The 25,422-nt window shown below is 47.0% G+C and overlaps 1 protein-coding gene across 1 annotated transcript in view; it reads right to left on the bottom strand.

The window, feature by feature from the left end:
- SNED1 (sushi, nidogen and EGF like domains 1) overlaps window positions 1-25,422 on the bottom strand; it is an 86,759-nt gene that overhangs the window by 47,570 nt on the left and 13,767 nt on the right. The window contains exons 2-4 of the mRNA XM_065880501.1: window positions 5,526-5,813; window positions 2,121-2,261; window positions 1,347-1,509 (exon numbers count right to left, since the gene is read on the bottom strand). Of these exons, the coding sequence (XP_065736573.1) occupies window positions 1,347-1,509; window positions 2,121-2,261; window positions 5,526-5,813 (592 nt within the window). The remainder of the gene's footprint in view (window positions 1-1,346; window positions 1,510-2,120; window positions 2,262-5,525; window positions 5,814-25,422) is intronic.

Below are 25,422 nucleotides of genomic sequence, written 5' to 3'. Positions count from 1 at the left end.
GAAGCACCGCCACATGGGAACGGCGTCCCCGAGGGACTGACTGGACCCTCCTCTGAGGACCCCAGTCCGCAGGCTCACAGCCGGCAGCCTCTGTGGGGAGCATGGACCTACCCATACCTGCACGCGCACCTGCACGCACACCTGCACGCACACCTGCACGCGCACCTGCACGCACACCTGCACGCGCACCTGCACGCACACCTGCACGCGCACCTGCACGCACACCTGCACGCACACCTGCACGCATACCCAAGCCCCTGGCCGCTGGTAAGCGCCAGACCTCTGTGCTGCCCACACAAAGGTGTGGTGACTGAGTAGCGTCCCCTGCCCCGAACCACCGCGGCTCCGAGCCCGGGCGGGTGTTGCCGCTCTGGGGGAGGGGGGCGAAATCAGTGGCGCCTGGGCTCCTGGCCCTGTGGGCCGCCCCCTCGTTCACACTGGTGAGTGGGTGGGCTCAGGCTCCCCGGGCCTCTCTCACCAGGGCCCATATCCAGTCCTCGGTGCGGTACACACCTGCCCTCCCCGCCCCCGCCCCCGGGGTGCACGCCTGCTCCCCTGGCAGGTCTGGGTGGGCTTCCTTGCACTGGGTTCATCCCTGGGACGGTGTTCGGGAGAAGCAGCCCCTCTTGGTGGCCTTGGTCCCCATGGGGGTGGGAGGCGATCTCCGGGGGAGGTCCCAGCACTGGCCTCACTGGCTCCAGGCTTGGCCGGGGGAGTGGCGCGGCTGAACCCGTCACTTGACACTCTCCCCCCTCCGTTTATAAGCAGGGGTTTCAGGAGGGTCTGTGACCCAGAGCCACACAGCAGGAGAGCCGGGAGCACATCCTTCTGTGGCCAGTCCCGCTGTTTCCACAGGCCTCGCGCTCGCCCCCGGGGTGGACCCTGCTCCCGTCTGCTCTGTGTTCTGTGCCTGAAGGACCCCGGGCGTCAGGGAGCTCCCTCCTCTCAGTAGATGTCCAGGTTGTCACACAAGCACGAAGTCCCACCAAGAAGCAAGGCAGCAAAATGGGTGGAAAGAGCGCCTGCCTCCCAGGTGGTCCTGAGGACGTGGGAGGCCACGCAGGATGCCCAGGATTCCCTGGGTGGGGATGTGACCCCAGCTCCCCCCCTTTACACCCCTTCACACTTCAAACCGTGGTCTCCAGCAAACCCCTTCCCCTCAGCAGAGGCAGGAAGGCCTCCCAGGGGGAGACTGAGGCTCAGGGGTGAGCCCGGGGAAGAGGAGCCGAGGTGGGCGGGGCCGTGCGCCCCCAAGAGGCCCGGGGCTCCCCCTCCCCCCCCCCCGCCATCCCGCCTCCCTAATCCATGCCCCTCCGCCACCCCAGCGACTCTCTCTGTCCTCTTACTTGTATGGCCGCAGCCCCCCACGCGCACCTGGGCATCATCGATTCTGAACGCCCAGCGCCCGGGCACGCCCACGTTGGTGGTGGTCTCCACCTCCGCCATGTCCGCTGTGCGTGAGCCGGGGATGCTGAAGTAGCGCCGCCCATCACCCGCATTGAAGCCGGCCTGGGGGCGGGTGGGAGAGAGTGGGGGCAGGTGCGGGCTGGGTCCGCAGGTCTCCCTAACGTTCCTGAGACCCACCTCCCGCGGGGGCGGCCTCGTGAGCTGCGGAGCGCTGAAGATTCAGGGGCATCTTCACCGGCCCGCCGTGCGGTCCCCGCCTCCCAGCCACGCCCCACCCTAACCAGCAGCTCCTCCAGCTGCTGACCTGGTTGAGCCCTGGCAGCCCTCCCCCCACCCCTTCCCGCCCACTCCTGGGCTCCCGGGCCTCCCCTAGGACCCAGGGCCAGTGTGACCTCAGGAGAAAGCAGAGAGCCTAGAGCGGGGGGAGGGGCACTCCCAGGCCCTGGGGGCTCGCACTTGACCACCCTCCGCACCTGGGATTTTCTGCTGGCCACTGTCCCTCAGGCCACAGTGCACACAGAACTCTGTCCCAGCTGCAGCTGGCCCTGTCTGGCCGGCCGTGTGGGTCGGGACAAAGGTGCTTTGGCCCGAGAGTGTTTCTGTGGTTCTGGGCCGGGAGAGGCCTCTGCACAGCACTGGGCGGGGAGGGGTGGGGGGGTCCACCTGCCTCACCAGCTCGGGACAGTCCCAGCCGTGGGGAGCAGGGCCCCTACCTGGGCCGCGATGCCCCCCAGACCAGCGGCGTCGCCCCCGCTGCTGGCGTGCGTGCCCGTGGTCCACGTGATGGACTCGTAGTTGAAGATGGTGAAAGAGAGCTTGCCGTCGGTGATGAGCACGGTCTGGAACGTGTTGACCTGCCAAGCAGGAGGCTGAGCGAAGCCTGCGCCCGTCTCCACCCAAAGACCCCGCCCCGCCCACACTGCAGTCGCCCACTGGTCCCTCCTCTGTTTCCCCAGCGAGATGGTCAGCCACAGGGAGGCCCCGATGACCTCGACCTCCGTCCTCCGCTGTGTCCCCAACGCCTGCCCCTCCCCCCAGTATTATCTGATGACTGGAGAGCGAGTGAAGCCCACTGAGGGGCTGTGGAGGCTACGGACACCAGGAGCAGACAGTTTCCTCTGTGGGTCTGGGGGCACAGAGGGTTCATGACCACCTGGCCAAATCCACAAAATCATCTCATGTGAGATGAACAGAAAAGTAAAAGGAGAAAAGGGAAAGATAAAAAGGGGAAAGAAGGAAAGGCAGTTTTCAATCGCTAAGTTTTTTGGTTTTCATGGAAAATCCTCCATGAAAATATTAGTGGGCAGTGTATACATAAGAGGTGCTATTTCAGAATGGGCAAAGGGTGAGACTGTTTAAGAAACGATCGTGGGACAAATAGGAAGCTCTGAAAAACAATTAAATTGGGGCTTTATATCTCTTATGAAAATAAATCCCGAATCGAGTAAGGTTGTAAATGAGGCTGTCGTTGGCCTCGAGGAAAACATAGGCGAATATGTAGAACGTCTAGGGAAGGACTTTTAAGCCTGACATTTGTTAAAACTGCAGAAACCACAAAGGAGATTTATACATTTGACTACAAGAACTTCCGGATATAAAAAAGTGTCATGAGATCAAGCTGAATGGCAAAGAGTGAAGGGAAAAGTGTGTTTATAACACACACGGCAGAGAAACTGGTGATGTCTTTAATTCAAGTAGAACTTCCACGGATCAATAAGAAAAAGGACAGAAAGATGACAGACAAATTGGCAAAGGGTGTGAACAGAAACATCACGATAGAATACCACTGGCCAAGATTCCCCGTTACTAGAACTCAGAGATGCGTAAAGCTGATAAAACGAGGGCCATTCCTTTCACGCCTGTGGAGCGGTGCGTTTGGCCGGGGTGCAGGGCTACAGGCGCTTTCCAATGTGGCTTGTGCAACTGTGAGTGGGCACAGTTTTGAGGGGAAATCAGACTTGCACAGGCAGCAACCTCCCTTCTAGCAACTCATGCCGGGATGATTTCACAGACACTGCGGGCGATGCAGCGCCCTCGGGGCACCCCGTGATGGAGGCAGCAGGCCCACCGGAGTGCAAGTGCCACCACGCCGGGCTGGCACGCAGGCATTGCACACGGGGGCGTCCCACGGTGAAAGATGACAGCAGGGGAACCGAGCAGTCTCCTGCGGGAAGGCAAGCTCGGGTGCCGGGACTCAGGACGAGGAGGGCGTGAGGGCTGGAAGGCCCGAGCAGTGGGAAGGTGTGAGGAGGGCCGGACCGCGGTTGGTCAGCGAGGCCAGCGGAGGGGCTTCGCGAGCTATGAGGCCCAGACGTTTGAGGAGGACGAGGACGTGCCCGAAGCTTAACCACCACTTTCCGTTGATCGACCTGCCCCTGCAGGTGCCCCCAGGGGAGGGCTTCCCCATCTCCCAGCTCCCAGCCTGGTTTCCACCCCGAACTCAGAACCCCGGTTCCCCGTCTCACAAGGCAATCATTTTGGAACTGACGTCTCCGGGTCTGAAAAGAGGAGGACGTTAAGGTTTCCTCTGTCTGCTCAGAGGGGCCCTGGGCGCCTCCTTCCTCCCAGGCGGAGAGGTAATAGGTAAAATGACTCTGCAGAGGTGAAATTATAACATAAAAAATGACGTAGAAGAACATATAAGAATGAGGAAAGTGCCCACAATACTGTTGAGTGAAAGAAACACTCACAAAACAGCACGTTCCAGGTGGTTCTATTTATTTTTTAACGTGTGGGTTGATTCACAATGGGACATGTTGAACAGGAGTTATGTCCTGCTGGTGGGGCTGTAGATTCTTTTTCTCTACTTTTTGTTAAAAAGACATTTTTCTTACAAATTGGCGATAAGAAAAAACAAACAAAACGTACAAAATGTTAGTGGGCTACGTGTGAACAAAAGTTCAGTCGAGAAACTTCTTTGTAGTAATGTTTACAGAAAAAGCCCATCTTTCCTGATTTGCTCTTATACTCCTGCTAAAACCCCCAGCGGTGACGGTTACTCTCACAAGGTACCTGACAAGCAGCTTGCTTCTCTTTGGCCTCTTGGGGGCTGCAGGGTCCATCACCACCTGCACGTCCCTCCCCGCCCCGTCGCCACCTGAGCCGCCGCGGCTGGGGACTCCGGGCTCTGCTCAGCACATCTAGGACCGAGCCCGTCTGCCACCTGTCCCCACCCCTCCCACCCTGTGCCTGCGATGGGAGACCGGGCACCGCCCTCGGGGCTTCTCTCTCCTCCTCAGCCCAGTGTGGTCACACCCACCCTGACTGCTGTGCTGAGCCCTCCAGTCCCTCCAGCTCCAAACCTCCCCCATGTGGCCGAGCCAGGCCCCCAGGCTTGCACAGCATCAGGGAGAGCCCACGTCCTGCTGGCGTGGCGTCCCTGTTACGTGGTCGCTGGTGTCACCCTTGTTAGAGTGTGCCCCACGGGAGAGTCACGTCCTGTGCTCTCTGTCTGGGGCTGCCTCCCCAGAGCCCAGAACACTGCCTGCCCCAGACGTGCCCCTAAAGGAATGTGTATTAAATGTGTGGGCATACCGTCCTGAAAGGCTGCCCGCTCCCCAGTGCTCTTCTCTAGAGAGCCGCCCTCTGTCCCATGCGGTTGTGACCCAGCACCCATCGCGGGCCTGGCCGCAGGAGGTGCCGGTCACGCGTCTGCTGCTGGAAGCGCTATGCCGCCCTCACTGGGAATCCGCCCACCACACTGACCACGCTGGGTAAAGTGGTCAGTTATTCTGGACTTGGCGCTGTGGCCGTTCGGCGTCATCAAGGAATAATGTATTAAACGGAATAAACTTCCCATTTAACCCTTTGAGTACTGAACCGTTCCAAACGGAAACCTTCTAACACAGACCATCTGCGTCCCCCGAGTGAGTGAGGGACGGTGTTGGGGCACTTGGCGTTTCCCTGGACGCGGGTGGTTTCCAGGAGGCCCAGGCTCCATCCCCCCTCCAGCCTGGCCCTGTGACTTTGGGCGAGTGGCTTCTGCCCCTGAGCCCAGCTGTCCCCTCTGGGCACGAAGCCCAGGGATTGCGTCTGGCCCACTCAGCAAGCAGGGGGCCCTGGAGGGAGACCCTGGGCCCCAGATGGATGTCCTCCCTTCCCCAGGACAGAACACTCACGGGGGAAGAGGAGCTGCCTCCGAAGAAGGTGACGCGGTACCAGGTGGCTATGAACACCCAGGTGGCGGAGAAGCCTGGGAGCTCGGGGAAGTAGCGCCTGACATCATCTGTGGCCCTGCGCAGCGTGGCTGCGTCGGTGGCCTCCCGGTAGTACACGTCGCCTGCACGCCGGTTGTCCACGTCCGCCCAGAAGGCCGCCACCACGCAGCGGTCCTTGGCGATGGGGAAGGCCACTGGGGTGAACTGAGAAACCTCCTTCAGGAAGGAGACGATCCCGTTGTTGTTCACCTGTCGGGGCAGAAAGCCAGAGAGGGGCCAGATGGGGGCCTCCCCAGCCTCACCCCCTGGGCACCCTCTGAGGCTGAGCCAGCCTTGGGCAGGGTATTTTCAGGGTGGCCTGACAGTTCCTGGTCCCTGATTTGGGATCCCTGGGCCTGCTCCAACCCCTCCCGGACAGGCCGTGGCTCAGGGCACAGGCTCTGACCTGTTTGCTGTACACGGCGCCCTGCACAGTGCCTGGCCTGGGGCTGCCAGCGTGGGGTGGGGATCCCCCAGTGTGGGCCCTGGCTTTGGGCGGTAGGGGGCTCAGACCTGCCCAGTGGCCCCAGCTCCTTGGTCCGACTCCCATCAGGGGCCGCAGGAGGGCAGGGCAGTCCCAGCCTCTGAGCCAGGTCTGGAAGGGTGAGGAGGAGGCGTGCTTGCCGAGCAGGGCTGGGGATGGGCTGGGACCACTGTGGACAGGGGAGGCCGGGAGGGCCTCGATGGCCAGGTGGGGCACCTGTGCTCAGGACTCCAGGTAGTGGAGCCCCAGAAGGCCCCTGAGCACAGGAGGTGGAGCGGCATCTTTGTGGTCAGACACAACTGGTTCTAGCGTTGACCCTGCCACTCTCCAGCTATGCAGCCACCAGGCACGTTAGGCTTTGCCTCTCTGTGCTCTGGCTTTCCACCTGTAGGATGGAGCAAACACTCATTCTGGCCTCACGGGGTGCTGGGCAGGGTTGAGTGGACTGATGATCACAGAGTCAGCTCTAGACCATCACGATTTATCCTGGGAAGACTGTGGTCAGCCCATGCTTTTAGAAATGACCCTTCAGGTGAGGGCAGGCTCTGTAGTCTACACCAAACAAAAAGGCGGATAAATACACCTCTCTTCTTTTTTTATAAAAGATTATTTATTTAATTTTTGGCTGCGTTGGGTCTTTGTTGCTGCGTGCGGGCTTCCTCTAGTTGCTGAGAGCAGGGGCTACTCTTCGTTGCGGTGCACGGGCTTCTCATTGCAGTTGCTCCTCTTGTTGCAGAGCCCGAGCTCTAGGCGTGCGGGCTTCAGTAGTTGTGACACATGGGCTTCAGTAGTTGCGGCACGCGGGCTCAGTAGTTATGGCTCGCGGGCTCTAGAGCGCAGGCTCAGTAGTTGTGGTGCAAGGGCTTAGCTGCTCTGCGGCATGTGGGATCTTCCCGGACCAGGGCTCAAACCCGTGCCCCCTGCATTGGCAGGTGGATTCTTAACCACTGCGCCACCAGGGGAGCCCAACAGACCTCTCAAAGGCACCAAAGAGTGAACAAGGGAGCATATTTCAATTCCAAATCTTGGACAAGAAGAGACTGGAGGTGAGGCCAGTACTCAAAGCTCCTTTCCCCCGAGTGAGTACATCTGCAGATGTAGAAGCGACAGCTGTACGACAGACCTATACTTTTTGTAGCCTCATGGAGGGAAAGAGATAAATGCCAAAACTCGGGCCTAGCTCAAGGTGAGGAACCTGATAACCCCCACATTAAGCTGGGACCTCTAAGGCCTGCCTCATAATCAGGGTGAACCCAAAGTAAGTGGTCCTTATGCAGATGTACACTCCACCTTCCCTTCACCTGGGCCATCCAGGCACTTTGAGCCTGGAACTTAGATTAAGGTGGTTCCTGACAGGGAGCACCCCTAGGTTCCAGGCAGGAGTAAAGAAAAACCCTCCCTGGAGCAAGACGTATCATCTTAGGCCTCAAGTTATTCCTGTAAACGTTTGTTCAAATACAGATTCCAGGACACAGTCAAAGATAACCAGACACACAAGGAAGTGAGACACTGCTAACAGGAATAAGCAGAAATAAGAGAAACATCAGATATTGGAATGATCAGACACAGACTATAAAATAACTAAGTTTACTATGTTCAAAGAAATAAAATGCAAGCTCTAAAATTTCATCAAGAGAATACCCAAAATAATCTTGAAAAAGAAGAACAACATTGGAGAACTTATACTTTCTGATTTCATATCTTATCCCAAAGCTACAGTAATCAAAACAGTGTGGCACTGGCACAAAGACAGACAGATAGATCAATGGAATAGAACAGAGAGCCCAGAAAGAAACCCTTGCATATATGGTCAGATGATTTTTAACCAGGGTGCTAAGACCATTCAATGGAGAAAGGACAGTCTTTTCAACAAATGGTGTTGGAAAAACTGGATATCCACATGTGAAAGAATAAAGTCAGACCCTTACCTAACACCATTTACAAAAATTAACTGAAATGGATCAAGGGCCTAAATATAAGAGCTAAAAACATAAAACTCATAGGAAAACATAGGGCAAAATCTTCACAACACTGGCTTTGGCGATGACACCAAAGGCACAGGCAACGAAAGAAAATATAGACAAACTGGAGTTCATCCAAATGAAAACCTTTTGTGCATCAAAAGACACCTTCAGCAGAGTAAAAAGGTCATCCACACATGGGAGAAAATATTTGCAAATCATATGTTTAATAAGGGATGAATAGCCAGAATATATAGTAAACTCCTACAACTCAGCAACAACAAAAAGCCAAACAACCTGATTAAAGAAATGGGAAAAGGGCTTGAATAAACGTTTTTCCAAAGAAGACATACAAATGACCAAGCCAATGAAAATATACTCAATGCCACTAATCATTAGAAACGCAAGTCAAAGCCACAGTGAGCCACCATGTTACACCCATTAGGATGGCTACTATTTTTTTTAAAAAGCCAGAAAATTACAAGCATTGGTGAGGATGTAGCAAAACTGGAACCCATGTGCACTGTTGGTGGGAATGTAAAATGGTGCAGCCACCGTGGAAAACAGTAGGCAGGCAGTTTCTCAAAAAAACTACAAATAGAATTACCACATGATCCAGTAATTCTACTTCTGGGTATATATCTGTACTAGTCTGATAGAGCTGCCATAACAAAATGCCACAGACTGAGTGGCTTAAACAACAGAAATGTATTTACCCACAGTTCTGGAGGCTAGAAGTCCAATATCAAGGAGCCACTAGGGTTGCTTTCTAGTGAGGCCTCTCTTCCTGGTGTGTAGATGGCTGCCTTCTTGCTCTGTCCTCACAGGGCCTTTCCTCTGTGTGCACACGAGGAAGGAGAGAGCTTTCTGGTGTCTCTCATCTTCTTATTGGATTAGGGTCCCACCCCTATGACCTCATTTAACCTCAATTACCTCCCTAAAGATCCTATCTCCAAATACAATCACATCTGGGGTTAGGACTTCGGCATATAAATTTTGAGGGGACACAATTTAATCCACAACAATACCAAAAAGAATTAAATGCAGGGTCTTGAAAAGACATTTGTATACCCATGTTCACAGCAGCATTATTCACAACAGCTGAAAGGTGGAAATAACCAAAGTTCCATCAAGGCATGAATGAATAAGCAAAATATGATGTATGTATATAATGGAATATTATTTAAAAAGGAAGGGAATTCTGACACACGCTACAACATGGACGAACCTTGAAGACGTTACGCAAAGTGAAACAGCCAGTCACAAAGGGACACATGCTGTGTGATTTCACTTATATGAGGTACCTGGAGTAGTCAAAAATCATAAAGACAGAAAGTAGAATGGTGGTTGCCAAGGGGAAGGGGAATGGGTGACGTAGTGTTTAATGGATATAGACTTTCAGTTTTGCAAGATGAAAAGAGTTCTGGAGATGTATGGTGGTGATGGCTACACAACATGAATGTCCTTAATGACACTGAACTTACATGTAAACATGGTTAAGATGGTCAATTTTATATTATGTATATTTTCCACAATACAAAATTTTATTAAAAAATCATCAGGGGGGCTTCCCTGGTGGCACAGTGGTTGAGAGTCCGCCTGCCAATGCAGGGGACATGGGTTCGTGCCCTGGTCCGGGATGATCCCACATGCCGCGGAGTGGCTGGACCCGTGAGCCGTGGCCGCTGGGCCTGCGCGTCCGGAGCCTGTGCTCCGCAATGGGAGAGGCCACAGCAGTGAGAGGCCCGTGTACCACAAAAAAAAAAAAAAAAAATCATCAGGATTGGAAATTATTTTTTAAAACCCATTTAAAAGAACTAAGTAGAAATTCTAGCACTAAAACCAAATAACAGAAATTAAGAGAATTTCTGTTTAAAGTAGACATTTAAGAGCAGGTCTGATGGAACTAAAGAAAGAGTGAGTTAACTGGAACTAGAAGACAGCTCAGAAGGAAAGATCTACAATTTAGAACAGAGACAAAAAGGTGGAAAATGAAGAAAAGATCAGGAATATGGGAAGCAGTAAGATGGCCAAATGTATGATATGGAGCAACAGAAGGCAAAGAGATACAAATGCAATAGTTGGGAAACTTCCAGAACTGATGAAAGACATCAGATTGTATATTCAATAATCCCAGTGATTCCCTACCTGGAAAAAACAAAAACAAAGCTATAGAAAATAAATGCTGGAAATGCAGAAAGTCAATGACAAGGAGACACTCTATCTTAAAAGGAGAAAACAGATAAATTACCATTAAAGGCATTACAGGTAAACTGACTGCTGACTTCTCATAAGCAACAATGGGAGCCAGAGAAACAGTGGAATTATATATTCAATATGCTGACAGATATATAAACTGCCAACATGAAGTTTTATACTGAGATAGAATATCCATTACTGCTGAAGGCCAAATAGAGATAATCCATACAAACAAACAAACAAACAATAAATAAATAGCAGACCCCTACTAAAAGAAATTCTAATGGGAACGGGACTGGTGTGGTCTTATAGCTGACCCACACTAAAAGAAATTCAAGTAAAAGGAAATTTAAAGTCAGAGATGCAAAAAGGAAAAAAGGACAAAGAAGTTGTTATGAGGCCCCCATCACCCTGATACCAAAACCAGACAAAGGTACTACATAAAAAGAAAATTAGAGACCAACATCACTGATGAATACAGATGCAAAAATCCTCAACAAAATACTAGCAAACAGAATCCAACAATACATTAAAAGGATCATACACCATGATCAAGTGGGATTTATCCCAGAGATGCAAGGATTCTTCAATATACGCAAATCAATCAATGTGAAACACCATATTAACAAATTGAAGAATAAAAACCATATGATCATCTCAATAGATGCAGAAAAAGCTTTTGACAAAATTCAACACCCATTTATGATAAAAACTCTCCAGAAAGTGGGCATAGAGGGAACCTACTTCAACATAATAAAGGCCATATACGACAAACCCACAGCAAACATGATTCTCAATGGTGAAAAACTGAAAGCATTTCCTCTAAGATCAGGAACAAGACAAGGACGTCCACTCTCACCACTATTATTCAACATAGTTTTGGAAGTCCTAGCCACGGCAATCAGAGAAGAAAAAGAAATAAAAGGAATACAAATCAGAAAAGAAGTAAAACTGTCACTGTTTGCAGATGACATGATACTATACCTAGAGATTCCTAAAGATGCCACCAGAAAACTACTAGAGCTAATCAATGAATTTGGTAAAGTTGCAGGATACGAAATTAATGCACAGAAATCTCTTGCTTTCCTATATACTAATGATAAAAAATCTGAAAGAGAAATTAAGGAAACACTCCCATTTACCACTGCAACAAAAAGAATAAAATACCTAGGAATAAACCTACCTAGGGAGACAAAAGACCGGTATGCAGAAAACTGTAAGACACTGATGAAAGAAATTAAAGATGATACCAACAGATGGAGAGATATACCATGTTCTTGGATTGGAAGAATCAATATTGTGAAAATGACCAAAGCAATCTACAGATTCAGTGCAATCCCTATGAAATTAACAATGGCATTTTTTACAGAACTAGAACAAATCATCTTAAAATTTGTATGGAGATACAAAAGACCCTGAATAGCCAAAGCAGTCTTGAGGGAAAAAAAACGGACCTGAAGGGATCAGACTCCCTGACTTCAGACTATACTACAAAGCTACAGTAATCAAGACAATATGGTACTGGCACTAAAACAGAAATATAGATCAATGGAACAGGATAGAAAGCCCAGAGATAAACCCACGCACCTATGGTTAACTAATCTATGACAAAGGAGGCAAGGATATACAATGGAGAAAAGACAGTCTCTTCAATAAGTGATGCTGGGAAAACTGGACAGCTACATGTAAAAGAATGAAATTAGAACACTCCCTAACGCCATACACAAAAATAAACTCAAAATGGATTAGAGACCTAAATGTAAGACCAGGCACTATAAAACTCTTAGAGGAAAACATAGGAAGAACACTGTTTGACATAAATCACAGCAAGATATTTTTTGATCCACCTCATAGAGTAATGGAAATAAAAACAAAAATAAACAAATGGGACCTAATGAAACTTCAAAGCTTTTGCACAGCAAAGGAAACCATAAACAAGACGAAAAGACAACTCTCAGAATGGGAGAAAATATTTGCAAATGAATCATTGGCCAAAGGATTAATCTCCAAAATATACAAACAGCTCATACAGCTCAATATTAAAAAAACAAACACCCCAATCCAAAAATGGGCAGAAGACCTAAATAGACATTTCTCCAAAGAAGACATACAGATGGTCAAGAAGCACATGAAAGGCTGCTCAACATCACTAATTATTAGAGAAATGCAAATCAAAACTACAGTGAGGTATCACCTCACACCAGTTAGAATGGGCGTCATCAGAAAATCTACAAACAACAAATGCTGCAGAGGGCGTGGAGAAAAGGGAACCCTCTTGCACTGTTGGTGGGAATGTAAATTGGTACAGCCACTATGGAGAACAGTATGGAGTTTCCTTAAAAAACTAAAAATAGAACTACCATATGACCCAGCAATCCCACTACTGGGCATATACCCAGAGAAAACCATAATTCAAAAAGACACATGCACCCCAGTGTTCACTGCAGCACTATTTACAATAGCCAGGTCATGGAAGCAACCCATCGACAGACGAATGGATAAAGAAGATGTGGTTCATATATACAATGGAATATTACTCAACCATAAAAAGGAATGAAATTGGGTCATTTGTAGAGACGTGGATGCATCTAGAGACTGTCATACAGAGTGAAGTAAGTCAGAAAGAGAAAAACAAATATTGTATGTCAAGGCATATATGTGGAACCTAGAAAATGGTACAGATGATCCAGTTTTCAGGGCAGAAATTGAGACACAGATGTAGAGAACAAAAGTATGGACACCAAGGGGGTAAGCGGCAGGGTGTGGTGGTGGTGGTGTGATGAAGTGGGAGATTGGGATTGACATGTATACACTGATGGGTATAAAATGGATGACTAATAAGAAAATAAATAAATAAACATTTTTTTAAAAAAGGAAAAAAGGACAAAGAAGTTGTCATGGGCTGAATGTTTGTGCCCCCTTCCCTCAATTCATACGCTGAAACCTACTCCTCAGTGTCATGGTATTTGGAAGTGGAGCCTTTGGGAGGGGGTTAGCTCATGAGGGTGGAGCCCTCCTGAATGAGTTTAGTGACCTTAAAAATGAGACTGCAGGGGGCTCCCTTGCTTCTTCTGACATGTGAGAACGCAGCGAGAAGACGGCCATCTATGAATCAGGGAGTGGTTCTTCACCATATACTCTAGATCTGCGGACCCCTTGATCTTGGACTTCCCAGGCTTCAGAACTGTGAGAAATAAACATCTTTTTTTGTTGTTGCTGTTTAAACCACCTGGTCTATGGCATTTTTGTTACAGCAACCCAAGCAGACTAAAGCAGAAGGTTTGAGAATAAATCTACATGAACATTGACCACGTAAATAATGCTTTGTGGAACTGTGCTTGAAAATATAGAGAATTAAAATCCATGACAATAACAGCCTGTAAGTTGGGAGAGTATAAATCATGTCAATGTGATTCAAGGTCACTGTATTTTCCAAGAGAAGGACGATGGCATTAATAAACTTATTAGTGAACACTGATAATTAAAAGCACATATCATACTGTCTAGGATAATCACTGAAAGAACAGAAATAGTGTAGATAGTCCTAACTGATGGGGGGATAAGATGGGATGATTAAAATATTTGACATAAAAGGTGGCAAGAAAGGAGAAAAAAAGGAAATATAAAGCAGTGGAACAAAGAGCACAAGAAGATAGACTGAAACACAAGTACATCAATAATTCATTAACTGGATATGATGTTCCAGTTAAAATATATACTATAAATTAATCAATAAATAAAACGTTAAAATACTATATATAATACCATTCAAATGCTAAGCAAAGGAAACCCGGTATAGTTATATTGTTTTCAGGGAAACTAGACCATAAGGTAGTAAGTATTGTTAGAGATAAATAGGGTTACTTCATAATAATAAAGAGAGATATAACAATTTTGTATTTTTATATACCTAATAAGAAAGCCTCAACATATATAGATGAAAAACTGACAAAAGAAAATAGGTCAATTCGTGTGATGAATTGGGAGATTGGGATTGACATATATACACTAATATGTATTAAATGGATAACTAATAACCTGCTGTATAAAAAAATAAATACAATAAAATTCACAAAAAAAGAAAATAGGTCAATTCATAATCATGGTGGGACATTTCAACACATCTTTGCTAGTAAAATATACACTAGGCAGACAAAAATAATCTGTCAGAATATAGAAAATTTGAACAACATAAATAATAATTGACCTAATATATAACACAAATATAACATTAAAATTTACCACATACTGACCACATAGCAAGTGTCAACAAATTTCAAATGACTGCAAAAAGCATAGAGTTTGTTCTCTGGCCACAGTGCAATTACACTGAAAATCATAACCCCCAAAAGGTAGGAAATTCCTCTGTATATGGAAATTAAGAAATATAAATAACTTCGGACAGAAAGATAACAACAGTGTTATTTAGCAACAATATGTGAAGGCATGGTGAAAGCAGAACTTAGAAGCAAATGTATGGCCACATTTTACCACCACGTTACTAAAGGTCTATTTATAGCAGTTCCTTTCACCCAAGAAAAAATTACAAGGCAGAATAAAAGGTAGGAGACACAGTTTGAAGAGACACAGCAAATATCAGAACCAGACATGACGGGAGGTTGGAATTATCAGACTGGGAATTTAAAACAACTCTGAGTAATACGCTAAGAGATCTAATGATAAAGTAGACGGCATGCAAGAACAGATGGGTAATGTAATCAGAGAGATGGAAACCCTATGAAACAACAAAAAGAAATGTTAGCTATAAAACGCTCCACAATGACTCCGATGGGCTTATTAGCAGACTGGCTACAGCTGAGGAAAGAATCGCTGACCTCGAGGATATTTCAACAGAAACCTTCAAAACTGAAAAGCAAAGAGAATAAAGACCGAAAGAAAAAGAAACGCAGAATAAATTATCCAAGGACTGCTGGACAACTATAAAAGGAGAAACATACATGTAGTGAGAATTCCAGAAGGAGAAGAAAGAAGAGAAAGGAGGAGAAGAAATATTTGAAACAGTAATAACTGAGAATTTCCTCAAATTAATATTAGACCACAAACCACAGATCTAGGAAGCTCAGAGAATACCAAGAAGGAGAGGGGCTCAAATCCCCTAGGCATATCATTTTCAAATCATGGAAAAATCAAAGATAAAGAAAAAATCTTGAAAGAAGCCAGAGGGAAGAAACACCTTACCTATAGAGGAGCAAAGATAAGAATTATACCTGACTATTCCTCAGAAACGGTGCAAGCAAGAAGAGAGTGGAATGAGATATTTAAAATGTTGAGAGAAGAAACCCACCAACCTAGAATTCTGTACCCTGCAAAATTATCCTCAGTGAAGGAGAAATAAAGGCTTTCTCAGACAAACAAAAATTGAGGAAATTTATTGCCAGTAGACATGCTTTTCAAGGTATGTTAAAAGAAGTTCTTTAGAGAGAAGGAAAATGATATAGACGAGAAATCTGGATCTTCATTAAGAAAGAAAGAGCATAAAAGAAGGAATAAAGTAATAAAGGTAAAATAAAACTTTTATTTTTCTTATTCCTAACTGATCTAACAGATAACAGTTTGTCCAAAATAATAATACCAACAATGTTTTCAATCATATTATATATGCATATGTACGTACATACACATATATATATGAGATATATATATTATAAAACTATAAGACATTGATGAAAGAAACTGAAGGTGACACAAATGGAAAGATATACTGTGCTTATGAATTGGAAGGATTAATATTGTTAAAATGACTATACAACCTAAGGGAATCTACAGATTCAATGCAATCCCTATCAAAATACCAATGGCATTTTCCCACAGAACTAGATCACATAATTCTAAAATTTGTATGGAAACACATAAGACTGTGAATAACCAAAACAATCTTGAGAAAGAAGAACAAAGCTAGAGGTATCACACTCCCTGATTTCAAATTATACTACAAAGCTTTAGTAATCAAATAGTATGGCACTGGCACAAAAACAGACACATAGGTCAATGGAACAGAATGGAGACACCATAAATAAATTTGCTTACATATGGTCAGTTAATATACAACAGAGGAGGAAAGAATATACCATGGGGAGAAAGACAGCTTCTTCAAGAAATGGTGTTAGGAAAACTGGACAGATATATGCAAAAGAATCAAACTGGACTACTTTCTCACACCATATAAAATAATAAACTCAAAATGAACTACAGACTTAAATGGGGGGGAGAGATAAACTGGGAGATTGGGATTGATATATACATGCTACTATATATAAAATAGATAACTAATAAGGACCTACTGCATAGTACAGGGAACTCTACTCAATACTCTGTAATGACCTATATGGGAAAAGAATCTAAAAAAGAGTGGATGTATGTATATGTATAGCTGATTCACTTTGCTGTACACCTGAAACTAACACAACATTGTAAATCAACTATACTCCAATAAAAATTATATAAAAAAGACTTAAATATAAGACCTGAGGGACTTCCCTGGTGGCACAGTGGTTAAGAATCCGCCTGCCAGGGCTTCCCTGGTGGCGCAGTGGTTGAGAGTCCGCCTGCTGATGCAGGGGATACGGGTTCGTGCCCCAGTCTGGGAAGATCCCACATGCTGCGGAGCGGCTGGGCCCGTGAGCCATGGCCGCTGAGCCTGCACATCCAGAGCCTGTGCTCCGCAACGGGAGAGGCCACAACAGTGAGAGGCCCGCGTACTGCAAAAAAAAAAAAAAAAAGAATCCGCCTGCCAATGCAGGGGACATGGGTCCGAGCCCTGGTCCGGGAAGATGCCACAAGCCAGGGAGCAACTAAGCCCGTGTGCCACAACTACTACAAAGCCTGCACTCTGGAGCTCCTGAGCCACAACTACTGAGCTTGCATGCCACAACTACTGAAGCCCGAGCTCCTAGAGCCCATGCTCCACAACAAGAGAAGCCACGGCAATGAGAAGCCCTCGCACTGCAACGAAGAGTAGCCCCTGCTCGCTGCAACTAGAGAAAGCCCACGTGCAGCAACGAAGACCCAACACAGCCAAAAAAAAAAAAAAAAAAAAGACCTGAGACCATAAAACTCCTAGAAGAAAACACAGGCGGTACACTTTTTGACATCAGTCTTAGAAATTTTTTTTTTTGGATCTGTCTTCTCAGGCAAGGGAAACAAAAGCAAAAATAAACAAATGGGACTTAAACTAAAAAGATTTTGCACAGCAAAAGAAACTATGAACAGAATGAAAAGGCAGCTTACTAAATGGGAGAAGGTATTTGCAAATTATATATCCAACAAGGGGTTAGTGTCCTAAATATACAAAGATCTCACACAACTCAACATTAAAAAAACTCAAACAAACAAAAAAGATTAAAAATGGGCAGAGAACCTGAATAGATTTTTTTCCAAAGAAGACATACAGATGGCCAACAGACACATGAAAAGGTGTTCAACTTCACATCATCAAAGAAACTCAAATTAAAACCACAATGAGGTATCACCTCACACGCATCGGAATGGCTACTGTCAAAAACACAAATAAAAAATGTTGGTGAGGGTGTGGAGAAAAGGGAACCCTTGTGCACTGTTGGTGGGAATGTAAATTGGTGCAGCTACTATGGAGAACAGTATGGAGGTTCCTCAAAAAACTAAAAATAGAATTACCAGCACTTCCACTTCTGGATATTTTCCCAAAGAAAACAAAAACACTAATTTGAAAAGATATATACACCCCTATGTTCACAGCTGCAGTATTTACAATAGGCAAGATATGGAAGCAAACTTAGTGTCCATTGATAGATGAATGGATAAAGAAGAAGTGGGATATATATGTATATGTATGTGTGGTGTGTGTGTGTCTGTATATATACATATATATATATATATATATATATATATGATGGAATATTACTCAGCCATAAAAAAGAATGAAATCTTGCCATTTGTGACAACATGGATGGACCTAGAGGGTATTATGCTAAGTGAAGTAAGTCAGAGAAAGACAAATACTGTATGATTTTACTTATATGTGGAATCTAAAAAACAAGCAAATGAACAAACATAACAAACCAGAAACAGACTTGTAGGGAACAAACAGGTGGGTGCCAGAGGGGAGGAGGGGTGGGACAGTGAGTGGAACAGGTGAGGGAGACTCAGAGGAGGTACAAACTTCAGTTGCAAAATAATGCGTCACAGGGATGAAATGTACAGCATGGGGCACATAGTCAATAATATCGTAATAACCTGGTGTGGTGACAGATGGGAGCTAGGTCAATCATAATTCAACTCAAAAAACCCAAAAGCCAGAAAAGAGTGGAAGACAAAAGTTGGAACAAAGAGCAAAGGTGACAAATAGAAAACAGTCACAAGTGTTGTAGATATTAATCCAACCATATCAGTAATCACTCTGAACATCAATCGTCTAAATGCACCAATGAAAAGACAGAGATTGTCAGAGTGGATCAAAAAACAAGACCCACCTATAAGCTGCCTACAAGAAACTCACTTTAAATATAAAGACGCATCTAGATGAAAGGTAAATGGATGGGGGAAAATATATCATGCTAGCACTAATCAAAAGAAAGCAAGAGGGCTTCCCTGGTGGCGCAGTGGTTGAGAGTCCGCCTGCCGACGCAGGGGACACGAGTTCAAGCCGTGGTCTGGGAAGATCCCACATGCCGCGGAGCAACTAGGCCCGTGAGCCACAACTACTGAGCCTGCGCGTCTGGAGCCTGTGCTCCACAACAAGAGAGGCCACGATAGTGAGAGGCCCGCGCACCGTGATGAAGAGGGGCCCCCGCTTGCCGCAACTAGAGAAAGCCCTCGCACAGAAACGAAGACCCAACACAGCCAAAAATAAATAAAGAATTATTAAAAAAAAAAAAAAAGAAAGAAAGAGTTGCTATATTAATTTCTAACAGAGCCGACTTCAAACCAAGGATATTATCAAGGATAAAGAAGGTCATTTCATAATGATAAAGGGATCAGTTCTCCAAGATGTCAAGACAATCCTTAGTGTGTATACACCTAACACAGCATTGAACTACATGAGGCAACAGCTGACAGAACTACAGGCAGAAATGGACAAGTCCACCGTTACAGTTGGAGACTTCAGTAGTCCTCTACCAGAAAGGACATAACCCAACGCAACACCACCATCAAACAGCTAGATATGATCGAAATACCACCTCACCCAACAACAGCCGAAAACACATTCTTCTCAAGCCCACAAGGAACGCTCACCAAGACAGACCACGTTCTGGGCCATAGAACGCAACTTAAGAAATTAAAAAGCATAGAAATCATACAACATTTGCTCTCAGACCACACTAGAAATCAGCATGGGGTATGTAGTCAATAATATTGTAATGACTTGGTGTGGCGACAGACGGTAACTAGGTGACAGATGGTAACTAGTGGAGATAACTGGAAAATCCCCAATCACATAGTGGTTACACAACACACTTCTAAATAACACACGGGCCAAAGAGGAATGTCAAGAGAAATTTAAAGATATTTGAACTAAATGAAAATTAAAGCACACCTTATCCAAAATTGTGGATGCAGTGAAAGCACTGCCTAGAGGGAAATTGATAGCACTGAATGCATATATTAGAAAAGAAGAAAAATCTAAAATCAATAATCTAAGTTTCCACCGTAGGAAACTAGTAAAGAAGAGCAGAGTAAATGCAAAGTAAGTGGAATAAAAGAAATAATAAGAATTCAAGAAAAAAATTTAATGAAATTGAAAATAGGTAATCAATAAAAAAATCAACAAAACAAAAGCTGGCTCTTTGAAAAGATCAATAAAATTGACAGCCAGGCTATCTATGACAAAAAGAGGACACAAATTACTGACATCAGAAACGTAAAAGGGAACATCAGTACAGATACTGTGGTCGTTAAAAGGATAATAAAGAGATAATATGAAAAAAATCTATGACCATAAATTTGATAACCTAGATAAAATGGACTGATTCCTTGAAAAACACAATATGCCAAAACTCACACAAGAAGAAATAGAGAATCTGAATAGGCCTGTATCTATTAAAGAAACTGAGTCAATAATTAATAATCTTCCAAAACAGAAAGCACCAGGCCAGACAGGTTCACTGGTGAATTCTACCACACTTAAGAAGAAGTTATACCAATTCTCTGCAATCTCTTTCAGAGGACAGAAGCAGAGGGAATACTTCCTAACTCATTCTATGAGGCCAGCATCACCCTAATACCAAAACCAGACAAAGACATTACAAGAAAAGAAAACTACAGACCAATGGTGCCCATGAACACAGATACAAAAATCCTCAACAAATTATCAGCAAATCAAATCCAACGACGTAGAAAAAGAATTGTACACCACAGCCAAGTGGGATTTATCTCAGCTACGCGAGCCTGGCTCAACATTCAACAACCAACTGATGTAATCCATCACACCAAGAGGCTAAAGAAGAAAAAGCACATGATCATGTCAACAGATGCATAAAAAGCATTTGACAAAATCCAACGCCCATTCATGATAAAGACTTTCAGTAATCTAGGAACAGAGGGGGATATAGAATATCTACAAAAAACCTACGGGTAGTTATGAAGAACGCAGGGGCAGGATGGGAGTAAAGACGCAGACCTACTAGAGAATGGACTTAAGGACACGGGGAGGGGAAAGGGTAAGCTGGGACAAAGCGAGAGAGAGGCATGGACATATATACACGACCAAATGTAAGGTAGATAGCTAGTGGGAAGCAGCTGCATAGCACAGGGAGATCAGCTCGGTGCTTTGTGACCGCCTGGAGGGGTGGGATAGGGAGGGAGACGCAAGAGGGAAGAGATATGGGGATATATGTATATGTATAACTGATTCACTTTGTTATAAAGCAGAAACTAACACACCACTGTAAAGCAATTATACTCCAATAAAGATGTTAAAAAAAAAACCAACACCTACAGGTAACATCATACTTAATGGTGAGAAACTAGATGCTTTCCCACTGAGATGAGGCAGAAGGCAAGGATGTCCCTCTCACCACCGTCTTCAGCATTTGTTCTAGCTAATGCAGTAAGAAAAGGAGATAAAAACCTCTGCTCTGTGAAAGATAATATCAAGAGAATGAGAAGAAAGGCCACAGACCTGGGGAAAATGTTTGCAAATATGATAAAGGCTGTTATTCAAAGTATACAAAGAGCTTTTAACACTCAGGATAAGAAAACAACCAACCTTGTCAAAAACTGGGCCAAAGGCCTTAACAGACACCTCACCAAAGAAGATACGCAGACGGCAAATAAGCATATGAAAAGATGCTCCACATCATAGGTTATCAGGGAAAATGCAAATTTAAACAATAATGGGATAGCACTATACACCCATTAGCATGGCCAAATCTGGAACACGGACAGCACCAAATACTGGTGAAGATGTGGAGCAACAGGAACTCTCACCCACTGCTGGTGGGGCTGCATACGGTCCAGCCACTGTGGAAGACAGTTTTCTAAACATAGTCTTACCATAAGACCCAGCAGTTGTGCTCCTTAGTATTTAGCCAAAGGAGTTGAAAACTTATGTCCACACAAATTCCTGCACACAGGTATTTAGAGGAGCTTAATTCATAATTGCCAAAACGTGGAAGCAACTGAGAAGTCCTTTAGTAGGTGAGTGGATATGTAAACTGTGGTACATCCAGACAGTGGAATATTACTCAGTGCTAAAAAGAAATGAGCTATCAAGCCATGAAAAAATATAGATGAAACTTACACGCATATTAAATGAAAAAAGTCCATCTAAAAAGGCCACATACTATATGATTCCAACTATATAACATTCTAGAAAAGGTAAAACTATGGAGACAGTAAAAAGATCGGTAGTTTGCTAGGGTTTGGGGGAGGGATGAACAGGTGGAGCACGGAGATGATACCACAGTGATGGGTACACGTCACTAAACGTTTGTCTAGACCTACTGAACGTACCACACCAAGAGTGAACCTCAATGTAAACTGTGGACTTTGGGGGATGATGATGTCGTGTAAATGTAGGTTCGTCAATTGTGACAAACGTACCTTCCGGTGGAGGAGGATGAGTAACGGGGAGGCTGTGCGTGAGTCAGAGTGGGAAGATACGGGACCTCTTTGTACCTTCCTCTCAATTTTGCTGCGAACTTAAAACTGTTGTTAAAAAATAGTCTTTAGAAAAAGACAACCCAATAAAAAAAGTGCAAAGGACTTGAATAGGTACTTCTCCAAAGAAGATATACAAATGGCCAACAACCACATGAAAAGACGCTCAGCATCACTGTCAGGGAGATGAAAATCAAAACCACAGCGAGATAACACTTCATACCCACTAGGATGGCCATCGTGGAAAAAGTAGATAATGACAAATGTTTGTGAGGATGTGAAGAAACGGGAACGCTCCTACACTGTTGGTGGAACGCAAGACGTGTGGCCACTCTGGAAAACAGTGTCAGCTCCTCACATGGTTAAGTAGAGAATAACTATATGCACCAGCAATTCCATGCCTAGATATATATCCACATACACCCAAGAGAACTGGAAACATGTCCACACAAAAGGATGTATCGTACACAGATGTCCATAACAATATTATTCATAATAGCCAAAGGGAGTAAGCAATCCTCATTTGCATCAACTAAGGAGTGGATACATTATAAAAATAAATGGAATATTTTTGGCAAATAAAAGAAATGATGTACCGACACAGGCCACAACACGAGTGAACTTTGAGAACGTCATCTTAAGTGAAAGAAGCCAGTCACAGAACACTGTATGACTCCACTTACATGAAACATGCAGAACAGGCAAATCCAAAGAAACAAAGTAGTTTAGGGATTGCCTAGGTCAGGGGTGTGCTGGGAAAAGCTGGATGATGGTCACTCAGGGCGAAGGGTTTCTTTTGGGGTGAGGAAAAGGTTCCAAGGGTGATTGTGGTGATGGGTGTACAGTTCTGTGAACATGTGAAAAGCCATTGAGTTGTAAGAGGGTGAATTGTACCTCAGTGATGAAGGCGGAAGAGAAAGAAAGGAGAGAGATGGAAAGGAAAAAGAAGGAAGGAAGGAAGGCAGGAGGAAGGTGGCAGGTAGGCGCTCCTGACCTTGGGCCTCGGGGAGCAGGGAGGGCCCAGGAGCGCAGGGGTGCGGGAAAGAGGGGCCAAAGGCTAAAGAGGGAGCTGGCCTCTGCTCTGCCCGCGGCCCCTCCACTCTCCTGCGCTCCCGTAGGAAGAGAAGATGCCCAAATTCGACTCCTGGCGTTCAGACGGGTTTGCAGTGGGGACGGGAAGCTTCAGGGGCCCTGTGGGTGGATCTGGGCCACGTGGCCTCTGTGTCTGAACGAGTGATCGCTGCCTGCGCGTCCCTCCGGGAAGTGGCTGGGCTCTCCTTCCAGGGGCCCTGCACGTGGAGAGGGCAGGGCAGCACAGACCCCGCCCGCAGGCCCTGCAGCAGAAAGGACTTGGCGTCCAGGAGCCAAGCGGAGCCGGAGCCGGAGCCGGAGGCCTGTCCTTGCCCAGCAGCGCCCCCTGCCCGAGGCAGGGCCCACTGCACCCTCTTTACAAATTGGGGCCCTGCCCGCTCCCCGGGAGAGCTCGTAGGAGCTGAGTGTGATCTGCGGGGCCTGTGACTCTCTGCTCAATATCCCCACTGGGGCGCGCGGACTTGAACGTGAGCACTAGCAAGGGAAGGGCCCAGCTGGGTGGGTGGCCAAAGGGAGAGGTCCCTGTGCCACGAGCCGTCTCGGTTTTACGTGAAACAACAGCAGCTGCCCTCGAGGGGGGCTCGGCTAACGCCCCGGCACCCGGAGCGCAGCCCTGGCCTAGCGGGACCTCGGGTCCCAGAGGGGCCCTAAGAGCCTGCCTGGTTCGCCGATGGCCCAGCTAAGCTGGGCCCCATGGTGTCCACTGGGGGGCAGCAGCTGTCCGGCTCCAGCGCCCACTCCAGAAGTGGCGCCGGGTCAGTCTGCGCGTGGGCAGAACTGGAAGCACCGGCTCCCCCCGCACCCCCGGCCGCGGAGGGAGCTCTGAGGGACGTACAGGTTTGTACTGACCTGCGGGGGCTGCTAAGGGTCTGCTGGAGGGTCAGCAGACTGCCGGCTGAAGGGCCAGATGGCAAACACTTTTCACGCCGTGGACCATATACGGGCTCCTCGCATATGCCTCTTTGCCCCTTCTGTTTTTGTTTTCACAGCCCTTTAAAAACACAAATCACACTCGCAGCTCCCGGGTCACGCAGACGAGGCTGGGCGGGGCTCCGTGGGCCGTGCTTTGCGGGAACCCACATGCGCCCACGCCTTTGCTCCGAGCCCTCACGGCCACGATGCGCAGAGGTTCACGGCCACGATGCGCAGAGGTTCACAACCGGACCCTCCGCAGAAAAAGCCGGCGCTGCCACCGGACGGAGCCCAGCCCGGCCAACTAAGGGTGCCCATCTTTGGGAACAGACTGCAGCTGATGGTTACATGGTCCGGGTCCCTTGGGCAGGTGCCCAGGGTGGGGCTGTTCTCTGATGGGACTGACGGGGATGCCCCCGTGTCCCTCCTCGTACCAGAGATGGCAATGCAGCCACCACCGTGACCCAGCGAAAGAAAGGGCTCTGCGTTAGGGGCTCAAAATCCACTGCCACACTCCAGGCCTGTGTCCACAGAAGTCCGCCTCGTGAGCCACCTCTGACCCCTCTCAGGCCCTCCATGGGGGTCTCACTGCTGTTGACACTTTGCCGTCACGGTGCTGCCCTTCCAGCCTCATCGGCCCACTCTGGCCACGGCACTGCCACCGTCGACTCCCTGGACCATTTGTGTGTGGCAGCGGTGGGCTGGGGTCTCAAAGGCCCCCGCAGTGCTTAGAGTCAGGTGTGCGACAAGCGTTCCGTGTTCCCCATCTTCTGAGGGCACCTGGTGTCACGAGCCCTGGACCAGCCTCCTCGAAATCATCCCGAAAGGCTTCTGCCCCTGCGGCCTTGCCTGCCCGGGTCCTCGCACCCTGGCCGGGCTGTTTGCTCACCAAACGTGGCCCCAGGAGGGGTTCAGCTCCCCTTGGCTGGCCTCTGGGTGGTGGCCAGGACTAAGGGGGGGTGCAGGTACCGGGTCACACAGCCCTCCTTTGAAGACAGGGACCTGCCCGGACCGTTCCTGGCACCGTGAGGCACCCCTCTCCCTGACAGCAGCCTAGCCTGGTAGGTGTGCCCCC

Source organism: Phocoena phocoena, chromosome 7, assembly GCF_963924675.1.
Source record: "Phocoena phocoena chromosome 7, mPhoPho1.1, whole genome shotgun sequence".
Taxonomy (NCBI): domain Eukaryota; kingdom Metazoa; phylum Chordata; class Mammalia; order Artiodactyla; family Phocoenidae; genus Phocoena; species Phocoena phocoena.
Note: the sequence above shows the minus strand (reverse complement) of the source record. Positions and strands in the feature narration are given on the sequence as shown.